This window comes from Podarcis gaigeae, assembly GCF_964106915.1.
Source record: "Podarcis gaigeae genome assembly, chromosome: 3".
Taxonomy (NCBI): Eukaryota; Metazoa; Chordata; class Lepidosauria; order Squamata; family Lacertidae; genus Podarcis; species Podarcis gaigeae.
The window spans coordinates 106,385,488-106,407,938 of NC_139680.1; the positions used below are offsets into that span (position 1 = coordinate 106,385,488).

A 22,451-nucleotide genomic window follows, 5' to 3' on the forward strand; every position below is an offset into this window, starting at 1 on the left:
CAGCACCTTGCATTTACTTCATTCCTCTACTACAGGGGTCAGCAACCTTTTTCAGCTGTGGGCCGGTCCACCATCCCTCAGACCATGTGGGGGGCTGGACTATAATTTTTTGGGGGGAGAAATTAATGAATTGCTGTGCCCCACAAATAACCCAGAGATGCATTTTAAATAAAAGGACACATTCCACTCATGTAAAAACATGCTGATTCCCGGACCGTTCGCAGGCCGGATTTAGAAGGCAGCTGGGCCTCATCTGGCCCACAGGCCTTAGGTTGCCTACCCCTGCTCTACTAGAACTAAAACTAAAGTTTGTATTTTGTATTCCTTGTATAAACTGCTTAGAGGCTTTATTTACAATCATGTAGTATGCACATTCTGTTATATAAAATAAAAAATAGAAGTGCTGAACGGGGGAAGAGGAGTACTTTCAAAAGGAGCCTTAACAATGAAAATTCTTCCATACTACTTTGTTTAAATTATAAACTGTCTGAGCACACTTATGATCTCTTGGCTGTGTGCTGCTAGCCCATGGCTAGTGGCAATTATTTTCTGGGAGTAATAAAAGGGAGAAATGGGCTGTCCACAAACAGCCCCAAAGAGCAAGTCTGTGAATATTGGCGTGTAATTGGGTTGACCTGTTTGCCAAGTGAATTTATTAAGGCAATGGAATTTAGAAAGAGCATCATTCTAAGCATATCAGAGGAAGACTACAGTGGTCACACATAAGGTTTGGGTTTGCATGGATAAATACAAAATCAAGCATCCCTAACCTTTTCGGGCCCAAGGACACACCTGGGAATCTAACAAATCGTCACAGGTACCTTGAAATACCCCTTTCACAGAAGGAAAAACCTAGGGATGCTCAAAAACTCTTCCAAAGCCCCTATATTCCCTGAAACACACACACAAGAAAGCAGGCGTGCACCAAGAAGATTTGTATCTTGAGTATGCTGTGTCCCAGGGAGGACCTTACGGTCTTCAAACAAAAGCATCTTGGAGGTCCCAGGTCACAGGGAGGTTAGGCTGGCCTCAACCAGAGCCAGGGCTTTTCGGCTGTGGCCCTGATCTGGTGGAACACTCTGTCACAAGAGACTAGGGCCCTGCGGGACCTGACATCTTTCCGCAGGGCCTGCAAGACAGAGCTGTTCCACCAGGCCTTTGGCCAAGGCACAGTCTGACCCCCTCCTTTGGTAATCCTCACAGAACTCTAGCCCAATGGTTGCCATTAATTTGATTTTGAATTGATTTTAGAATGAATTGATTTTAGAATTCTGTGTAATTTTATTGTTGTTAGCCGCTCTGAGCCCGGCTTCGGCTGGGGAGGGCGGGATATAAATTATTATTATTATTATTATTATTATTATTATTATTATTATTATTATTATTATTTTATTTATTACTGAAAGATCCCACATTGTTGCTGGCCTCATCCTTTGCTGCCATTCTCTCCTTGAACAGGCCAGCCAGTCTCAGGAGCTGGAGGCTGAACTGGAACGTTTGACACAGGAGTGTCAGATGCTACGGCTAACAAAAGCACAGCTGAGAGAAGAGGTGGAAGAATGCCAGGATCGGGTAGGCTGGTGCAGCTGAATATGGCCTGCCTTTGGCTCACTGGGAGCATCACTGCCTGTTACAAATGAGGGCCTCGGCACGGCTGAAACAGCGGTGAAGTGCATGCCCCTGGTTGGACACAGGAGCAGGACTGGAGCCTTTATACCTGGTCAAAGAAATGTGTCCAAACATTAAACCTAAGAGAAGATCTAGTCCTAATGTCATAGATTTATGGGGAGGGTAGCATTGTTGTAGCGGGATAGCAGTGTTGCTGTTTTGCAACTTTAAAGAAAAACAGAGCTAGATGAATTCTTTGGCACTGGTTGTGCACTTCTTACTCTGCAAAACCAACAAGGACCAGGGCAGTTTCTACTGGAGTTCACCTGTTTTGCCTGTGTTTGGATATGCATTGCAAAAAAATAAATACTGGCTTCTAGATTCTCCAAGAGAATTAGTAGTGGATTAGTACCACTACTTGGTTTTGAATTGATCTGACGAGAAATAACGAGTGTGGAGTATTTCAGTTCTCTGTGTGCTACTGGGGCCCAGCCATCAGCTATTAGGTAGGGAGGGGAAAGGGCTTTGTTGTGCAAAATGCACAATTTTAAGCTTCTTGCTCTGCAAGGTCTGCTGCAAGGAGATCAAACCAGAGGCGATTTTTTTATTTATTTAAAATTACTGGTAAACCACTTAATTTTTTTTTTATTTCTGAGTGGTATACATGGTGCAGAACAAAGAACCGCTGAAACAATAGAATGAAGCTAAAAATTCCATAGAAAAATACCAATGATACAGGATCTAACCTTGTGGATCAGGGAAAGTTTTATGCTCTGCCAACATAAGGACATTCTGGGTGGCCACCGGCAGCTACTCTTGTCGCAATCTGCTCAAATGCAAAGGGGAAACTCCTGAGCCAATCTATTCTGCTAAATGTCTGGCTCATTCTGCAGCTGGGCTAAAATGTTCTCCTGCCCCCCATTGGCTGATGGCAGAATGTGGGGGGGGGGGGCGATTTCGGGGGTTATTTCAAGGGCAGGAATCTTACCAGTGGTGATGGGACCCACAGTGGAGGCCCTTCCAGCAGCTGGATGTCCCCCCCAACTTGATGACTCAGGCTTATGTTCCTTGCAAATAGGCAAAAAGCACCGTATTTTTCGCTCTATAGGACACACTTTTTCCCCTCCAAAAATGACGGGGAAATGTGTATGCGTCTTATGGAGCGAATGCAGGCTCCTTGGCTTCAGCGATAGCAACGTGAAGCCTCCGAAGCGCAGAGGGAGAGCTCCCCCCGCGCTCCGGAAGCTTCGCGTTGCTTTTGCTGAAGCTGCCTGAAGGCCCCGGAGCGCAGGGAACTCCCACTGCACTCCGGGGGCTTCAGGCAGCTATCCGCAAGCCTTCGGAGCGCAGCAGGAGTTACCGCCGCGCTCCGAAGGCTTGCGGATAGCCGCCTAAAGCCTGGAGAGCGAGAGGGGTCAGTGCACACCAATCACTCTTGCTCTCCAGCCTTCGCTTCGCTGGAGAGGCGCTGCACAGTTTTCCCTCTCTGCGCAGCGCCGCTTCAGCGAAGCGGGAGAAGTGGAAGGGGCTCCGTTTCTGCTGCCACTTCGCTGAAGGAGCACTGAGCAGAGAGGGGGAGAATCCCCCCCCCCCGTTCTCCCCCTCCTATGGTCCGGTGCGTCCTATAGAGCATAAAATGCGGTAACCCCTGCATATTGCAACTACATACATGCATTTTTGCAGGAAGCAATTGCATTTTGACGTTTAAGGCTTTATTTCAGTTTAGCAGTGCATCTGCCTTATTTGCATTCATCTGGGATTAAGTTCTTTCTGCCTTTTGCACAGCCAGGACAGATGAAAGGTGTTGGAAAGGTGTTGTATGTATGAATAAAATGGAGGACAAAGCTTTAGATTTAAATATATGCCTGCTTTTATGGGAAATAGCTTTGTGGTGGGGTTTGTCCCTACCCACTATTAGAATGCAGCCCCTGAGTTTTCCCCAATGCTCAGTCCAAGAAAGGTTCTCTGTTCCTGGTCTACAGCATTTCAACTTTTAATGATGTTTTAAATTTTCTCTTGCATTGCAGCTACTAGAAGCCAACACGAGCTTGAGCATGGCCAAGTTTCGGCATTCACAGGAGCTAGAAGAGTTAAAGGGCCAGGCAGGCAATTCCATACCTAAGGCCTGCCTTGTAGAGCTAGAAAAGAGATTGGCAGAAGAACAGAATGTGGTCAGGCAGCTGCAAGGAGAGCTGGACTCCCAGGCGAAGCAGATGAGATGGCAGGCGGCCACATATCAGGTAAGGAAGAATGGTGCTCGAGTTGTGTCTCATACAAAAATAAAGGCTCCCTAGGTAGAAACGCAGTATGTGTACATATGTGGTTTTTACACAGCCTCTTCCTACCTGAAACAGGCACTTTCAAACAATGACTCTCGCCTAGTCTTCATTTTTGTTATGTAATTATTTCAACTATTGATACACCATTTAATGCCATAGTCTCTAAGCATTGTAGAATAAAGTTACAAAAATCATCCAACAGAGATAGGATCGGTTAAAATTAATGGTGAAAATCTGGGGGTTGGGGGCGGAAAGGAACCCTTTCTTAATATGCCTGTTTAAATAAAAAGGTACAATAGATCCAGCACATGAAGCAAAATGCTGTGACTTGTATAAATTGTACAAGTGGTACAATAGATCCAGCACATGAAGCAAAATGCTGTGACTTGTATAAATTGTACAAGCCTCCTTTTGCTATTGGTGCAGGAGCACCAGATGCAGCTAAGTATCTGAGGCAACGCTGCATGTAAAATACTGTGCTGGGAGAGTTATATCCTAGTGAAAAGTGGACTCTTAACTCTGAATAAAATACAGTGGTACCTCAGGTTACATACGCATCAGGTCACAGACTCCACTAACCCAGAAATAGTACCTCAGGTTAAAAACTTTGCTTCAGGATGAGAACAGAAATCGTGCTCCGGTGGTGCGGCAGCAGCGGGAGGCCCCATTAGCTAAAGTGGTGCTTCAGGTTAAGAACAGTTTCAGGTTAAGTATGGACCTCCGGAATGAATTAAGTACTTAACCTGAGGTACCACTGTACCTGTATTATGTAAAGGCTTGGCTGCAGACAACACAGAGAGCACCAATATACATCTGGGATAATTTGTGGATTGTGTTTGAGAATGAGCTCTATTCTGCCTTGGTCAGACCACACCTGAAGTACTATGTGGATGCCGTGATAGAAGATTATGTACAATCTAGAACGGTTGCAGAGGGCAATCAAGATGATAATAAATGGTCTGGAACCAAGCCTTATGAGGAATAGTTGAGGGAGTTGGGTATGTTTAGCCTGGATAGGAGACTGAGAAGAGATAATGGTAGCCATCTTCAGATATCTAAAGGAAATATCACATGGTAGATGGAGCAAGCTTGTTTTCTCCTGCTCTACAGGTTAGGACTTGAACCAGTGAATATTAAGTTACAAGGAGATTCCAAGATAATAAATCGTTATTTCAGATGCAGCATTGGAACTTATTTGAAGTGAATTGAGTTCCCAAGGGTAGTCACTTCCCATAACTGTTCTAATATCATGGCTATGACTTGGTCCCTTTATTTTGCAGGAAGAGCATGAGAACTCGCAAAGATTAATGGAGGAAAAGGTGGGAGAACTGGAGATGAATTTGAAGAACGTGCAAACAATGCTTCAGGAAAAGGTGGCTGAACTCAAGGAGCAGGTCAGTGGAATGGGGATTACAGTGGTGCCTCGCAAGACGAAATTAATTCGTTCCGCAAGTCTTTTCGTCTTGCGAGTTTTTCGTCTTGCGAAGCACGGTTTCCCATAGGAATGCATTGAAAATCAATCAATGCGTTCCTATGGAAACCGCCTTCAGACCAGGTTTGGGGACAGTCTGTCCCCCGACCTCTTCTGAAGGCCGACGGGGGGGGGGGCGAAAGTCTTTGCTTCCCCCCCCCCCTTCCCGGGACAGCGGAGACTTCTCTGCTGTCCTGGGGCGATTTTAAAATGCTGGCTGGCGGCAGCGAAGCCTTTGCTGCCGCTCGCCAGCATTTTAAAAACCCCGGGACAGCGGAGGACTTCTCCGCTGTCCGGGCGATCTTAAAATGCTGGCGGGCGGCAGCGCTGCCGCCCGCCAGCATTTTAAAATCCCCCAGGAAGGCAGGCAGGGGGGACAAAGACTTTTGCCCCCCACCCGCCTTCAGAAGAGGTCCAGAGGGCTCTCCAAGCTGCGGATAGCAGCCTGCTGCCCCGCGCGAGGGGCAGACATTCGCTGCTTGGGGAGCCCTGCAAGACTTCCCCTGCAGGGCTCCCCAAGCGGCGAATGTCTGCCCCGCGCGAGGGGCGCTCTGCTTAAGAGCGCCCCTCGCGCGGGGCAGCAGGCTGCTATCCGCAGCCTAGGCGGGAACTCTTCTGAAGGCTGGGGGGAGAAGGGCTTTTCTTCCCACCGCCAGCCTTCAGAACAGCCTTCTGAATGTTGGCGGTGGGGAGGAAAACCTTCCTCCCACCGCAAGTCTTCAAGACAGGTCCGGGAACAGAGGAGAAGCGCTGAGCACCTTCCCCTCTGTTCCCGGACCTGTCCTGAAGGCTTGCGGTGGGAGGAGGGCTTTCCTCCCCACCGCCAACATTCAGAATGCTGTTCTGAATGTTGGCGGTGGGGAGGAAAAACCCTCCTCCCACCGCAAGCCCCGGGAACAGAGGAGAAGCGCTGCGCACCTTCCCCTCTGTTCCCGGACCTCCCACCGCAAGCCTTAGGACAGGTCCAGGAACAGAGGAGAAGGCGCGCTGCGCTTCCCCGCTGTCCCCGGAGATTTCCCTATGGGCTTTCGTCTTGCGAAGCAAGCCCATAGGGAAATTCGTCTTGCGAAGCCGCTAAAAAATCGGAAAACCCTTTCGTCTTGCGGGTTTTTCGTTTAGCGAGGCATTCGTCTTGCGGGGCACCACTGTAGGTGGTCTATGGGCCCATGATCTGTTTACAGCATTAATTCTTTTATTAAATGTAAAAATATATAATTTGTCTGGAAAAGGGCATAAGCTGGTCAAAAATAGCCAGGGCACCACCAAGATGTGTCCCAAATTATGTCAACGTATTTGGCACTGAATGATTTTCATATACCGTATTTTTCGCTCTATAAGACGTACCAGACCACAAGACGCACCTAGTTTTTGGAGGAGGAAAACAAGAAGAAAAAAATTCTGAATCTCAGAAGCCAGAAAAGCAAGAGGGATCGCTGCGCAGTGAAAGCAGCAATCCCTCCTGCTGTTCTGGCTTCTGGGATAGCTGCCCAGCCTGCATTTGCTCCATAAGACATACACACATTTCCCCTTACTTTTTAGGAGGGAAAAAGTGAGTCTTATAGAGCAAAAAATACGGTACATTGTATTTGAGTGACCCTGTTTCATGGTTGCTACTGCTTCTGGTCCTCTCCAGTCATTTGTAAGTGTCCTGCACACTGTGTGAACTGCAAGAAGCTTGGCTTGCAGGCAACATGTAAAAGCCCCATGTGGCAAAATCCAGGATTCTCCACTCTTGGTATAAGCTGCAGCCCCATCAGTCAGTGCACTTCTGGCTACAATATATGGAAAGACAAAAGAACAGCTACCCCCTTTCCCGAGCTGGTTTGGTAGGACACAATACTAGAACAGGCTATCTATAGCCATTCTTAGAGCACATCTTCAAGCTAGCACTGGATCTGTGGTTGTTCTAAACTTTTTCCAGTTTGGATTTATAGCAAAGCTGTTATTCTGGACAGTTTGTACATTGACTAATTATTCCACGGTCTAAACACGAAAGGAATGGGAAATGTGCTGACATAAATTGTTATGTTTTTAACAGAGGGAAGATGGATGAAAAGGGATTACTCTAAACTAGTCATATTGCTACTTCCAAGTGGTTTACAGAAAAGTCAAGAAAAAACCACTATACCTAAGTGTACAAAAGTTAAAACACTAAAACATTAAAATTACCACAACTTTCTAAGAACCATCATTTTAATTAAAGACATGATTATCCCTATGTTTGCACTGGTTCATATTTTCTGTTTAAGATGGGCTACATTCTGGGAACGAGGAAGAATGGTGGTTACCTCCTAAAGTCTTGATATAAAAACAATTGTTCAAAGCAGGGGCAGCTAACCTGTGACCCTCCTCTCCATGCTTTTCCACTACAACTCCCATAATCCATGGCCACGCTGGCTGGGACTGATGGCAGTTGTAGTCAAATATCATAGAGCATCATAGGTTAGCCTGCTTTAAACCTGTTGTTAAAACTTAAAACCAGTGAACTATATCACTTGCTTATTTCCTAGTTAATATTCATGAGTGAAATGACTGCTTTTCTAGCAAAACAGTAAGCAGCATGTTTTTGAGTTCTGTATCATCACCAAACACTGACTAATGGGGCGCTATTCCTTTTATTTTCCAGTTTGAAAAAAATGCCAAGTCGAATCTATTACTGAAAGACCTGTATGTGGAAAATGCACAGCTGATGAAAACTCTGCAGGTTACAGAACAGAGGCAGAAGAACACAGACAACAGAAATTTAATACTGGAAGAAAAAATCTCATCCTTGAACAAATTAGTTAGAGAAATAACTCTGGCATCTCAATGAAATCTGCTTTTCAGTTGTTGGCATTAAAGCAAAAATGACAATCTGTGGTAGAAGCAATACTCCATGCAGCGGTCCACTTCACTGTATACATTTCTGATCTTGGCCAAATGAGCATTATTTACTTCTCATGAGACTCAAAAAGGACATGATATTCAAAGGATCCCTCATCTCTTTCATGTGGGGAAACCATCACAGAAAGCAGCATAAGAAGCATACTCTCAGGGATAAGTTTGAAGAGGGAGATGCAGCTCCACTAGTCAGTAGCAATAAACTACTCCATCTCATTTTTTTTGCAATGGGGAAGCTAAAGCTTTTAGTGCCTTCTGATCATTTTCACGGAAGTCTCTTTGGCTCTCATTCTGTCTCAGGACTGAATATTTATTGTGATTGCAATATTCTTACCTCCCCGTGCCTCACCCCCACTCTGGTCTGTACACTGGCTTGTATTGTGTATATATATGTACAGTTTTCTACAAGTATAATATGTACTCCTTTAAATCAGTGTATATCAGATGTAAACAGGAAAAAAACTACTGTATGTTCCTTTTTGGTAAAATTTGACAAGACTTTTTTAATTAAATGATATTTATACTGCTTGTGAAGTCAATGGATTTTCTGTGTGTGTGCAAATGGCTGGGGTAGATATGTCAGGAGAGCGCAGCAAACATAGGTAAAGCTGGAACCTAACTAAATGAGAGGAACGGCATGGCTAAGAGCCTATCCTAAAATAACTAAGGCAAATGCAGAAAATAGACTACTTTTTAAAGTACCTTCCTATTTGGCGGATTAAATCTCATTTAGTTTGAAGTAAGAGCAATTGTTTTGGTGGAGTTTTTATGTTTGTTTTTTTGTTTGCTTATGGACAGAGACACCATGTATCAGATTTCCAGAGTTGGAAGGAACCACTGGGATCATCTAGTTCAATCCCCTGCAATGCAGAAATCTTTTGAAATACTTTTGTCACTTGTACAACTTGTATACAGTGAGATTACACAAGCACCCTGCACTCAGCTCTTTTAGTCTTAATTCCCCTTGTTTACTGACACACACCCATCAAACCCGCAAGTCAGTTGCCCTGTTGCTATCTTTTCTTTCAGCAGCCTAACAGCCCACGGATAGAAGCTGTTCTTTACCCTGCTGGTGCGACTAATCATGCTTCTGTATCTTCTGCCCAGGAGGACAGCCAAAGTCTGTCGCTCCCTGTAGTCTCCCCCAACCAGTGGTCCTGTGACCAAATATGTTATGCACAAGCTCAAGAACGGCTTACTCTTGGGTTTGATAGAAACGAGAGTGACTCATTACACACAACCTCAATGCAGGTGAAATGTCATAACTTCTGGAAGTTTTGTGGCATATGAAATTGGAGATAAAATTCTTGATCAAATATCAGGAAATATTTAATAAGGTACAATCTGGTAATTAAGGCAAAATGATATAATTTTACATCTAACAATTCAACTCTTGTACTGCAATTTATTCAGCACTATGCAGACCTCATCTGGAATCCCTTTGTACAGTTCTGGACACTGCACAAACTGGAAGGGTACAGTGGATAAGGCAGTACAGATTGCCAGTAGTATGGAAAGCAAGTTCAATGAGGAAAGACTGAAGGAATTGGGTATGTTTAACTAGAGGAGAGAAAGGATGAAGGCTGACACACAGAAGATATGATCTCTGCTGCTCCAGTGGACAGGACTAGAGCTAACAGGCTAAAGGTGCAAGCAGCAAAAAAATTTATTGAACATCTTACAAGAAACAGATTGACAATGGAGCCATTTATTTATAATGGACACAGAATTGAGGTGGGCGGTAGCTAGAGCGGGGTGCAAATCACCTCCTTCCTAGTCACCAGATAGATGTTTTGGTGAGTGGAGAGGGGGTGATTTGCACAATTTGCACAAATCAGTTGTAGAAAGTGGGCATCTGTTTGCATGTGGAATGGTCACGCCCACTGCTGGCCTGCAGCCACTTGAATGCTGGTCAAGGCCTCAGGCCAAATAAAACTTAGCCCACCTCTGTTCTGTGAGTTGGAAGGCGCCTTGTAGTTCATTTATTTCAAGGCCCTGCTCAATGAGAACTATAGCATAAAAGCTTAGACAGAAAACACAAGTGTTATCAGCAATTAACCTGCAACTTAACCTGTATCGCTCCTTGAGTAACTTTATCGTTACATTGTTTCAGAGGTCTTTTAACAATGCACACACTTAATAGTACAAATGTTGCTTTCTTCTAAGCATGACATTTACAGTAAGACGATGTCTGGTTCATATAAAAAAGGCCAGCGAATAAAAACATGATACTTCAAAATGTGTCCAGAGGTGAAGGCAAGCTATGAGCTTAAAAGAAATTCCACTTGTTTTGGGATAGAGATATTTTAAAATTGTTGATCGTATCATCTTCTTCTTTGTCCTCTTCACTAAGTATTCATGCAGTTCCCACAACAGTAACTAAGTCGCTGCATTATTTTTTTTTCAAAAACACAAGACACTGTGGCATGTTTCTATACTTACCCCATTTAAAATCTGCTAAAATGTTTATAGGTACTTAAATCAGTCTTGCGAACAGCAAGTTAAGAAAGGACGTGTTCCAAAATTCCTTGCCTGATTAACTGCTCGCATTTCCAGCGTGGTAAAAAATGCTGTGGGGAAGCAAACAATTTTCAAAGCTGAGGCAAACATTTGCAATCTCTCATCGTCCCCTTTATAAAGCTAAAGCTAGTCTTATTTATGGTGTACTTAAGGTAGTAACTCCTGACTCTACCTGTACTGTTTGTTTTCAAATGAGGTCCAATAATAGAATAACCCCTGCTATTTTAGCCATAGCTACTGTAAATCCCATGTTCTGTGCATTGCTGTTATTAACACTGTTTAGAAATATGAATGATTAAGCAGTAGATAAATGTCTTAAATAAACCAACATAATGAAATGCTTTTGAATCTTTCCAGATAGAAAGTACTAAAATGGCTCCAGCGTTTTCCTTCATGAAAATGAGTAGAATGACATGAAAGCTGACAATGGTAAGCATAATGAGAGTGTGGAGGAACCATAGCACACACTTTGCATACAGAAGGTCACAAACAGACAGCTGCACCATCTCCTTGCTCCTTCCTTCCTCGCCATGCCACTGGTTTCTTCATCAGCACTGCTGCATCCTCCTCCCAATTTTCTTGCTGTGTGTGAGGTTTTCAGCCAGTGGACTTTTATAGGACAGAGGGGCAGGACAATGAAAGAATCTCAAGGGCCCATGTAAACCTGGAGTTGGCTCTGGTTCAATCTCTGGGATCTCCAGTTAAAATACTAGGCTAACTGTACCTGATCCAGGATAGGGCAACTTCCTGTATCCTAAACTGTGCCAGAAGCAGAGGAGAACCACTTCCATCTAGCTCCTTAAACAACAGGGAACCCAAATTGAGTTCTTGCGCTGTTTGCCATCTCATCATAAATACCTGGCTGTTCTTCTTCAACAGAATTGTTGTGCCATCATCAATCTCAAATTCTCCATAATCTTTCAAACACCGAACCTGTAAAAAGAAACAAATAACCATCAAATTTAAAGTACTGTCAAGAAGTCTGTGTTAAGAAAAACTATCTATATGTAGCAATATCTATATCTAGCAATATCTAGACAGCATCTTAAAAAGCAGAGACATCACCTTGCAGACAAAGGTCCGTATAGTTAAAGCTATGGTTTTCCCAGCAGTGATGTATGGAAGTGAGAGCTGGACCATAAAAAAAGCTGATCGCCGAAGAATTGATGCTTTTGAATTATGGTGCTGGAGGAGACTCCCGAGAGTCCCACTGACTGCAACAAGATCAAACCTATTCATTCTTAAGGAAATCAGCCCTGAGTGCTCACTGGAAGGACAGATCGTGAAGCTGAGGCTCCAATACTTTGGCCACCTCATGAGAAGAGAAGACTCCCTAGAAAGGACCCTGATGCTGGGAAAGATTGAGCGCACAAGGAAAAGGGGATGACAGAGGACGAAATGGTTGGACAGTGTTCTCGAAGCTAGGAACATGAGTTTGATCAAGCTGTGGGAGGCAATGGAAGACAGGAGTGCCTGGCATGCTCTGGTCCATGGGGTCACGAAGAGTCAGACACAACTAAATGACTAAACAACAAAGCTATATGTAGACAAAAGGAGTCATACTTCCAATATATGAACACATCAGTAAGTTTCATTTAGCTTTTTATTACCCTGTTAAACAATAGTTATTATCTGTGATAATAAACTGCAACAATTCTGTGAAAAGGTCTGATAACACCAAGGTTGCAGGTTCAAACACTATATGGGACTGCTGCATATTTCTGCATTGCAGAGGGTTGGACTAGATGATTCTCAGGGTCCCTTCCAACTCTACAATTCTGATTCCTCTGCCTGCAACGAACTGCTTCCAGTTTGAAACAAGGAACTGACTTCTTAGTACCTACATATGACTACACTGCCAATGACATCCAAATACAATAAGCCTTCCATAGTTCTAAATTTCACTTACTTCAATGTACAAACTTTTGGGGGGCTGAATGTCCTGTGTGAGGTCCAGCCCGTCTCCTCCTCCTAAAGATCTCATATAGGTAGCCAAAGACTTTTTATACTGGTTGAACCACACAACCTGGAATTATAAAAAAGTTGGCTTAATTAATCCTGAAATACTATTTTCAAACTGTCAAGCAAGAAATTACCTAAAGATTTAAAACAAAAGACATGGGGATATATGAGGAGTAATGTGTGAGTTCTGGAACTGCTTACTTCAATCTAGCCTCCTCTATAGGGCGTATAGTTTGAATCCGTTCAACTTCCAAAACATTCGGAAACCAAAGTGCGGCTTCTGATTGGCTGCAGCCAACTGGAAGCTGTGGAAGCCCTGTCAGATGTTTGGCTTCCAAAAATAGTTTGCAAACCGGAACACTCATTTCTGAGTTTGCAGTGTTTGGGAGCCAAAACATTTGAGAACTAAGCTGTTCAAAAACCAAGGTATGACTGTACTCCTTTTTTGTCAATGTGCAACAGAAGAGTTATGAATTAGCAAGTAAGCAGTCCACAGTTAATATCTGACTGGGAGTGGGCTCTCCAGGCTCTCAGGCAGATCTTTCCCAGCCCTGCTATCAGATTAGTTTATTTGGCAAAGTTGGGGGCTGAACCTGACACTTTCTACATGCAAAGCATGTGTTCTGCCACTGTGCTACAGCTTACATTAAATCGCAACAAGTGTCTATTTAAGTGTGCCTACATGGCTTAGTTACTCAACGTTTATGAATAATATACTCTGTATACTTTCCTTTATTTCAAGTACAATTATTGTTCTTTCAACCTGTACATATAACAAACTGGCTTACTTCATCAGTCGACATGTGAAATCGGACAGCGTTTGGCAGCACGCTACCATATTCCCACCTAAGCGCCCGGATGCGAAGTAAGCGGTCATACCTGAGAAAACAAACATGGTAGCATAACAAAAGTATTCATAATCAGAAATAGACATCATTTAATCCCTTAATGATAACTAACTCCTTAACTAACTATGAAAAAATGAAGATTTTTGCTCTGATGTTACACAGCTCAGCTCAACATATGGAGAATCGCAACAGTCCCTGATTTGGGATTATAGTGCCATGTTTACCAGCTCCTGGCCTGAGGCTATTCAAACTGCTCCTACAAATCACAGGAGTATCAACCACAGGGAATGATTTGTGAGGTTATATGGATAAGCCCAAACATGCAAATCCAGTGACCTTGGGAAATCCCTCTGAAATCTACCAGTTCCAGAAGTGAAGGAATAAAATCTTGGAATTGGAAACAATTTCTGAAATGCTTTTTATCTCATTTCCCTACTCACAGATGACTGCAATAAACTTACAGGTATGCAACAATACACCGGCGATTTCTCAGCAGAGAGCAGTGGCGAAACTTGATTGTTGGAATCAGCTCACTGTGTCCTGATTTAGCTTCATTTCTGATAATAGAAGGACAAGCTATATTACATACACTTTGAAAGCAAGAAACATAAAAGTACACATTGTGGTTAGGCGGACCACTTTAATTAGTGTGTATACCTAGCCCTTCATGCAATTACTGCATTATTAGTTATTTCTCCAAAAAGCAGCTCACAACAAATCAAATAAACATCAATAATTAAAACACACAAATAATAATTATGAATGAGAATGTCAATAAGTAAACGCAATGTAAAAGTACTTCAAGGACTGCCTCTCCCCATATGAACCAACCAGCACCCTGTAATCACCATCTGAGCCTGTTCTTTATGTGCCTCCTCCAGAGTGTGACAACACGATAATGGACCTTTTCTGCAGTGTCTCCTTGTTTGTGGAATGCTCTGCTCAGGGAGGCTCATCTGGCACTTTCATTACATATATCTAGCTGCCAGGCGAAAACATTTCTCTATAACCAGGCCTTTGACTGATTAACATTCTATGGCTTTTTAAATGTGTTTCTGTGAAGGGGCTTATTGGTTTGTTTATGTTTTATCGTGTATTTTATGTTCTCATTTTGTGTTTTTATGTTGTGAACTGCTCTGTGATCTTTGGATGGATGGTATACAAATTTAATAAAGAAAGAAAGTAAGTAAATAAACAATCTTTATTCTGCACAGAAATCCCTTCCCTTTCAGTTTCTCTGTGATCTGCAAAGTACTGTATTTGGAAAGAGAGAACTTTGTGGTGCAGGGAATGACAGGGTTGGTCTAGCTCTAAGCTCCAGTATAAAGTTAAACAAGACTCAACCCAAGTCCTTGGGCACACACAATGGTCTTGGGGAATGGGGCATTTTTATTACTTCACAGCAGGCTTTCAAGAAGCCATGTTGCTTCCTCCAATGGCTGGCAAAGAAAGGATTTGAAGGAGTGTTATCTCACCTCAACTTGTGGCTTAGGGAAGGCAGAAGCAGCCAAAATGTGATGTTACAATTCCTGCCTCTCTCTAAAGCCCATTACAAAGTGAGGAAGATGGATCTCAGTTAATGGTACAGCAGGCTGTAGGTATCATCTTTTTTATATAAAATATTTTATTTTCGTTTAACAATATTCTTATACAGTACATTTAAATCATTTTCAGTTTTTCACATCTGAGATTACTTAAATCCCCAGACTTCCCCCCCCCTGGCTTCCAGTTTTTTTCTGTTCATTCTACTGCATCTAATTACATTTTTCAAATTCATTTTGTATCCCCTTTTTTAACATAAGTGATATTACATTATAAGTGTTATGACAATCCTGATAGTGTTTTTAGATATCTACCGTGGTCTTTAAGATGCTCTATAATTTTCCCCCACTCTTGTCTAATTTTTTTAATCATCTTGGTGTCTGATCTTCACAGTCATCTTTGCCATAGTCCATCACACTATACACTAGATTATGCTGCTACCAAAGTGAGAGACCAATTCCTTCCACTCTTCCACAGCATTTTCTGCATGCACCAGAAGATGTGGGAGTAGAGAACAGTCACACAAGGCTGCCTACTAAACCAAGTCCAAGTCTGTTGACAGCCACAAAGTTACGTGGAAAACTCATGGTAGTTATAAAGTTGTTTCCATAATATTAAAAAGTCTTTTATTTCTCACTTCTACAACTTATTTTTTAATTCTTTTAGCAGAGATTTTTTTTTGGTCTGTTTTTCCTGAACGAACCTTACTTACACATCAGTTTGGTTATGTTCATATAATGCTTTCATCTCCTCAAGTACTTGTCTGAGTCCATCCTCCTGCAACATGGAAAGTATCAATTTCATCAATAATTTGAAATTATTACTCTGCCTAATTCAAACAAAAAATGCAATAAATAAAAATGCACGCCTTTTTTCTTATGAAAATTGAAGTAGCAATCAACCACCACCACAGAAATATTTATATGCAACTCAACCGACAGGAGAAATGAACACATATGCTAGCTTTAGCCAGCATATCACCAGTTGTAATATTTATTTAAAACATTGTAAAATAGAAAACATGTGCCAACTCTACACTCAAATATGCATACATATTTCTATCCTAGTTCTATTTCTATCAATATTCTGAAGTTTTCCCTTTGTTTCTTTTCCTTTTGAGCTGCTAGATAAGACAATGACATGTGAGTGGTTCAGCATGATTACAAGCCTCATAGAAAATACTCAGCTGTTATGGTCATGTGTAGGTTGCTGGGCAATTTCTACAGAAGCTAAAGAAGAAAAAGATGCGTACAATCAACATAGCTTAGACCACTCTTTCTCCAGGTGCATCAGTGAAACATTTATTGGTCAGATGCTCATCCAAGCCAACTGCAATGTACCTCAGTGCTGATTTTCAGGCGCAGTAGTCATTTAGATTTTCAGTCCAACTTTCCTCTCCATATATTTGTAAAGTTTGTGGGGAAATGCTCACTAAGTAAATCCCAGCAAGCTTATTCCCAAGTGAACATGCATAGGATTTCAGTCTCAGGCTGACTAGCCAACCAGATAATTAATGGGAAGCCTTTTATATTCTAGAACGTTATTTTATTAGGCAGTCAGGTACTCCCAGATCCACTCACTCAAATCATGAGGGAAATGGCTACCAAGAGTTTAGTCTGCTACCTCTTCCCACTCACCATCAAACCCTCTATCAAGGGGGGCTTTATGGCATTAACGCCAATCCAGTTCGCCATCCTCTTTGCTTTTAACAGCAACCTCATGAAGGAATAGCCTTGTGGAGCAATCCCAGCCATCCAATCATTTGTTTGTTTGTTTCATAAAATTTACACACCGCTTGGTAGTAAAAATAAAATAAAATAAAATCGGGGGCAAATACATTAAAACATACAAGAAGTTAGAATGCTAAAGCAGGGTAAAAGCCACAGAGCCAATCCTGAGTATCAGGCAAAACCAGTCAGATGGGCGGGGTAAAATTAATATTATTATTATTAAGTAGGAATTCAGGGAAGGCTTGGTATCAAGAGGCAGGGAGTTCCGAAGGACCCCCGTCCGCTTCTCTCACAAAAGTACCCTCAGGGCGGCCCTTCGGAGGAGGGGGAAGGGAAGGGAGGCCGCGCCGCCAAAGGCTCACATTGAAGGAAGGAAGCTGCCCGTCGCTGGCGCGGTGGAGCTCCCGGACGAGCTCGGTCGCTTTCTCGCAGAACATGGCCGCGGTCGGACTGCTCGATTCCCCTCAGACGCGCAACGGCCTTCGCTCGGCGCGCGCGGCAGCAAAACCCGCGCCACTGAACTCCTCGGCCAATAGAAAGGCGAGGCGAGGGAGAGAAGCACTGCTTCTTACGGTACGGGAAAAGGGAAGGGACAAACTTAGCTCTCCCTCGCAGCTGTTTCCTATAGCTTACGGCCGGCGGTGGTTTGGAATTGCAATAACAGTACACGGAGTTTCGTATCACAACCAGCCAGTGTTTGAAACCTCTGGAGTTGTGCATACGTTTACACCGTTAGGGATTCAGCTGGCGGGAAGAGAGATCGTTGGGGATCTGATTCAGGCAACCGAATGTGTGAAACTTAAATATCGTTTTCCACTTTCTTCCTGAGCCAGCTTTGCAGTGACATTCATTTCATGATTCAGCTGGTTTTGTTTCGTTTTGTAAAAAATCTCACATTGTAAGTCTTCTGTGAGATGATGATGATGATGATTTAACCCACCTTTTCCTTCTTTTTAAAAGTCGGGAGGTGGGAACAGGTCAGCTTTGACCAGTTTATGAACATGTCACTTTAGAGAGTTTTGACCCCACTGGGTTATGGCCAAAAGCAGGGCTCCTCAGCACAACCAGGGGGCCTCACTTTCAGCCTCCAGCACATCTTCTCCTTCCCAGACTGAGCTTTTCATGTTGTAGATGTCTGGTGTCATCCATGGATTCCACACGGATCTAGTGCAATGTCTCTGAGAACCAGTGTGGCCCAGCACTTAGGTGACTCAGGCCAGCTTGATGGGTTGCACATGGCTTGTGCCCATGGTGGAGATGAAGGCAGGAGACTTACAGATAAAAATGAAAACTGCTAAAAACATAGGGAAAAAATGAAAAAAACAAACACTGATAGAAATAAAACCATATACATATATAAAAGCTAGAAAAAGCATACAAATAATTACAAAAAAACAAAACAAAACACCAACCAACCTAGTCAGTTCCCAAAAGCCTGTTGGGACAAGAAAGTATTCACCTGCCAACAGAAGGACAACAAGGAGACAGCCAGATACAGATAAAGATGCAGCCAAACACACTGGGATAGCTCAGTCAGCAGGACATGAGACTCTTAATCTAAAGGTTACCCACAGCCACTGCTGCTGCAGAACCTTAATGTATCCCTTAGAGGCTAGATCTGCTGCTGCTGTGGATCCTGCTGCCTGTGGCGGTCACTTCACCTTGTCATAGGTGAGTCAGTCCTGCTGAGCGCTGTGCAAAAAGCAAAAGCCCTTGAATGCAGGTTAAAGAGCATTTAATAACAGGAACATAGGAATCATGCTGCTGGAATTTTGGAGGCAACTTAGCTATTACTAGAGATTTGGAAACAGTTACAGATAGGTAGCCGTGTTGGTCTGCCATAGTCAAAACAAAAAATTTTTTCCTTCCAGTAGCACCTTAAAGACCAACTAAGTCAGTTCTTGGTATGAGCTTTCGTGTGCATGCACACTTTCCAAGAGATTTGGAAAATATGACCTTGCATTCAAGGTTTTATAAAGAGCATCTGTCCGCAGCATGTTTTCAGAGTGTAGCCTCTAACATGTAGATGACTGACTACAGGTCCAAAAAACGTAATATAATATATGCCTGTTGTCTTTGTCCATGGAGCTTTCTTGGCAGGGGTACTGGAGTGGCTTGCCGGTTCCTCCTCCAGGTCACGAAGAGTCGGACACGACTAAACAACAACAAATATGATATGATATGATATGATATGATATGATATGATATGATATGATATGATATAAATGCCGCAATGTCGGATGGAAAGCCTAGAGTTCAGCCTGCCAGCTTGTGACTTCGCGGTTGCCCTCATTCAAAATGGCCGGGGCAGAGTGGGGCGGGGAAGAGGAAAAGGCGTTTGCAAACACTGTACTGTACTCAGATATGAGGGCAACCGACGACGCGGGAGCCATATTTTTTGTGAGCAAAACAATACCATGTTTTTAAATAAAAGCGAGGGCAGGAGGCAGTCACGTTTGCCCTTCCCTGTGACGTAACCGCGTAGGGAGGTCAGGTGGGCCGAGGCCGCCTCTGATTGGTGGCGCCGGAGCGGCGCCGCTAGTCTTTCGGTTGCTGGGCTGTGGTTGGCATAATGTAGGGGAAGCCAGCGTCGGTTTCGGGACGGAGGCGTCTTCCCTCGAGCGGCTTGAGCTGGCACCGCCCGCGCGTTTCGCACCGCCGGCATGAGAAAGCGGAACGAGTCCGTCACCTTGGAGCATGAGCGCTTCGCTTCCTCCGCTCCGGCAGCGGCTGCCGCGTCTTCCTTCTCCTGCTCCTCCCAGCAGCCGGATAAGGGCTTCAGCTTGAGACCGAGCCTGCGCCTGCCTGGTAGCTCCCGGCCCGCCGCCGACTCTGGCATGAAGCGAACGCTCGGCAGGTGAGGCGACCCCCCCCCCCGCCGGCCCCCGTCGCTATGGCAACCCCTCCATCTTCTCTTCAACCGCCAGACCGGCCTCGGCCTTCCCCGTTTCCATGGCAACGGGCGGCCCGCTCGACGTCGCCGAGCCTTCTGACCCTTTCAACCGCCGCCTCTTCTCCCCCCCCCCCCAAGAAAAACCCTCACACGGGGGCCTGGCATTACTATGGCAACCCTCCTGAGCCCCGCCGCCAGCCGCCATAGCCCCGAGCGATTCATACTGGAATGCCCTTGGCTGTTTTCTTCTCCGTCCGCCTTTTTGTTCTAGGTTACGGGAGTGGGGGGGGGGAGGTGGCGAAGGCGGCCCTTGCGACGGAATGAGCCCCTGTCTGAAGGGGCTGTCTGGTTTGCTAGTGAAAAGGTCGGAGGCCTTCGCTGCTGGGTGTTCCCTCCCCTATTGCTGCAATGGGTTCACCGAGTGCGGCTGCAGGCCAAGAAGAGGAGGGTGTGTTAGAGCCGGACGGCGATTCAGGTTTGCGGAGGATGGATGTTTTCGTGGGGTGGGGGTGGTGGGTTTCGATATGGCTTTGAAAAACACAGCTTGGAGATGTTTGAGTCGACCTCGAATGGTGTTTGTCTTTAGCTATAAGCATTTTGCTTTGCTGCAAAATGGGTTATCGGTTACAAACCTTTTATGAACGAACTACTGTATCTTCAAACCCCCCCCCCCGAAAAATATTGAAAACTATGTGCCCTTGACCCAGTGGTAGGATAGAGGGAGGTTTTCCTTTCTCCCTCCCCCTCCTCCTTGCATCCTGACTCAGCTTGTCAACAACACATATTTTAAAACGCACACAATCATTTTTCTTTTCCCGTTCCATATTTTAAATTGCAAAGTGTTAGAGAATAGTAAATGATGGGGGTGAGGGTGGTCAGAGACTGATGAATGAGTGGAGTACCAGTCAGCTAGCAGCAGAGGAAGAGATTAAATGAGAAAATGCTTGCCTGTTATACTGCTGGAAAGGGACTTTGCCTTTGTACACATTAACAGTTTAAAAGACAATACAGTGGTACCTCGGGTTACATACGCTTCAGGTTACAGGCACTTCAGGTTACAGACTCCACTGACCCAGAAATATTACCTCGGGTTAAGAACTTTGCTTCAGGATGAGAACAGAAATTGTGCTCTGGCGGTGCGGCAGCAGCGGGAGGCCCCATTAGCTAAAGTGGTGCTTCAGGTTAAGAACAGTTTCAGGTTAAGAATGGACCTCCGGAACGAATTAAGTTCGTTCAAACTTTGATATCCAAAGTTTGGATATCAAATCCAAACCCCTAAGTTCTTAACCCAAGGTACCACTGTTTATATAATCTGTGCTTCTCCTCTTTGTCACCTTTATTAAAGGGGTGGAGGTGCTGGAGGTCAGCACACTATGAGACCTTCATATTAATCCCATGCATGTTTATTTGGTAGACAGTCTTATTGTGGTAAGGAGGGACAAGGGACTAGGGCTTGCCAATCAGACAAGTGCTAGTAGATAAATAGGTACCGCTCCTGCTGGAAGGTAAACGGCATTTCCATGCGCTGCTCTGGTTCTCCAGAAGCGGCTTAGTCATGCTGGCCACATGATCCGGAACCTGTACGCCGGCTCCCTCGGCCAATAAAGCGAGATGAGCGCTGCAATCCCAGGGACGTCCGCGACTGGACCTAATGGTCAGGGGTCCCTTTACCTTTACCTTATTGTGGTTGCTGGGACTTGCTGCAAGTAATTAGGCATGGTGAATTCACAGCTGTGATCACTGACTTTCCAAGCCTTCAAATTTCAAGTAACCATTAATCAATAATCTCTGACGGTAGATTTAAAGTAGAAAAGATTAATTAAATCTCAAATATAAAATGTAAGGTGTCCTCTGAGCATGCCCTATTTTAGTTTAAATCCTCACCGGAATCTCTGGCACCACCAGAGTGTACATTAGTTTGAAGATGTTGCCTCACAAACCCGAAGCATGGGAGTAGTTGTAGTTAAATAATAATATAGCTGTCTCCACAATCCTGTTTATTCTGCATCCCACACACTCCCACTGCTGTTTGGGAAGCGGTGTACACACATTAACCACAATCCTTGTGGCTAATGTGTTTGTTATGTAAAACTAGGTTTTGAGTTATTTCCCCCCAAACCAGCTTTGATCTGGATTGAGAAAAATAATGATCTAGCTATGTTTTATGTTGCTCATGTGTACAAAGCCAAAGCCCCTGTTCAGCATCATATTAGCAAATGTTTTCTCATTTCATCTTTTCCTCTGCAGCTAGCTGACTAGTCCTCTCTACACTGTCATCAGTTTTTGACCACCTCTTCCCTGCAATTTATACACACTGCAATTTATAAGTGCTCTAGAACTTGGTGGTGATTATCTTTGTTTTTAATTCTCACAGCAACCTGTGAACAAGGTTAGTCTAAGGATTGGTCAGGCCATGTAGCAAACTTCAGAGTTTAGCAAGGAATGAGCCTGGGTGCCTGCATGTCAGATCCATCACTTGATCACAATTGATCTCTATCAAATAAATGTGTGTGGGGAAATCCAAGAATTTCTCTCACAAAGATCACTTCTCAGCAAATGAAATTATCACTCAATAAGCACTTGAAGAACATAGGGTGCAATCCACTGCATGTTTACTTGCAAGTAAGCAGCACTGAGTTCAACAGAACCTACTTCTCAGTCACATAGGATTATAAACTTCATACATGTACAAAAGAGTCATAATCTGTAGAGGAGTCG

At 44.0% G+C, this 22,451-nt stretch overlaps 3 protein-coding genes across 7 annotated transcripts in view; 2 read left to right on the plus strand and 1 right to left on the minus strand.

Moving 5' to 3' along the window:
* Positions 1 to 8,772, plus strand: part of NINL (ninein like) — a 49,162-nt gene extending 40,390 nt beyond the window's left edge. For both annotated transcript variants that reach the window (XM_083733099.1, XM_083733100.1), the window contains exons 21-24: positions 1,459 to 1,572; positions 3,636 to 3,848; positions 5,168 to 5,281; positions 7,985 to 8,772. In XM_083733099.1, the coding sequence (XP_083589225.1) occupies positions 1,459 to 1,572; positions 3,636 to 3,848; positions 5,168 to 5,281; positions 7,985 to 8,170 (627 nt within the window). In that variant the 3' untranslated portion in view covers positions 8,171 to 8,772. The remainder of the gene's footprint in view (positions 1 to 1,458; positions 1,573 to 3,635; positions 3,849 to 5,167; positions 5,282 to 7,984) is intronic.
* A 770-nt stretch (positions 8,773 to 9,542) lies between these two features.
* GINS1 (GINS complex subunit 1) lies at positions 9,543 to 19,666 on the minus strand. 3 transcript variants are annotated; one of them, XM_083733862.1, is made up of 8 exons: positions 19,530 to 19,666; positions 17,781 to 18,131; positions 15,823 to 15,887; positions 14,030 to 14,125; positions 13,509 to 13,599; positions 12,668 to 12,784; positions 11,617 to 11,691; positions 9,543 to 10,808 (listed from the first exon to the last, which is right to left on the minus strand). In XM_083733862.1, the coding sequence occupies exons 2-8, from the start codon at positions 17,841 to 17,843 to the stop codon at positions 10,740 to 10,742; spliced, it is 576 nt and encodes a 191-aa protein (XP_083589988.1). In that variant the 5' UTR covers positions 17,844 to 18,131; positions 19,530 to 19,666; the 3' UTR covers positions 9,543 to 10,739. The 3 variants fall into 3 exon arrangements, with proteins under 3 accessions (XP_083589988.1, XP_083589989.1, XP_083589987.1); XM_083733863.1 differs by lacking the exon at positions 19,530 to 19,666 and adding an exon at positions 18,300 to 18,314; XM_083733861.1 differs by lacking the exons at positions 17,781 to 18,131; positions 19,530 to 19,666 and adding an exon at positions 17,203 to 17,741.
* ABHD12 (abhydrolase domain containing 12, lysophospholipase) overlaps positions 19,121 to 22,451 on the plus strand; it is a 30,631-nt gene continuing 27,300 nt past the window's right edge. Inside the window, exon 1 of one of the 2 annotated variants that reach the window (XM_083733654.1) lies at positions 19,121 to 19,697. In XM_083733654.1, coding sequence (XP_083589780.1) covers positions 19,504 to 19,697 — 194 coding nt within the window. In that variant the 5' untranslated portion in view covers positions 19,121 to 19,503. Of the gene's footprint in view, positions 19,698 to 19,740; positions 20,209 to 22,451 lie in introns of those variants that run through there. The other variant, XM_083733655.1, reaches the window with a different exon arrangement.

Excerpts from the sequence above, each read along its gene's own strand:
- GINS1 (XM_083733861.1), bottom strand. The coding sequence starts at position 17,277 with ATGTTCTGCGAGAAAGCGACCGAGCTCGTCCGGGAGCTCCACCGCGCC. Across the intron at positions 15,888-17,202 it reads GGCAGCTTCCTTCCTTCAAT|GAGGATGGACTCAGACAAGT; the intron begins GTGAGCCTTTGG and ends TCCATGTTGCAG. Across the intron at positions 14,126-15,822 it reads GAACATAACCAAACTGATGT|AAATGAAGCTAAATCAGGAC; the intron begins GTAAGTAAGGTT and ends TTCTATTATCAG.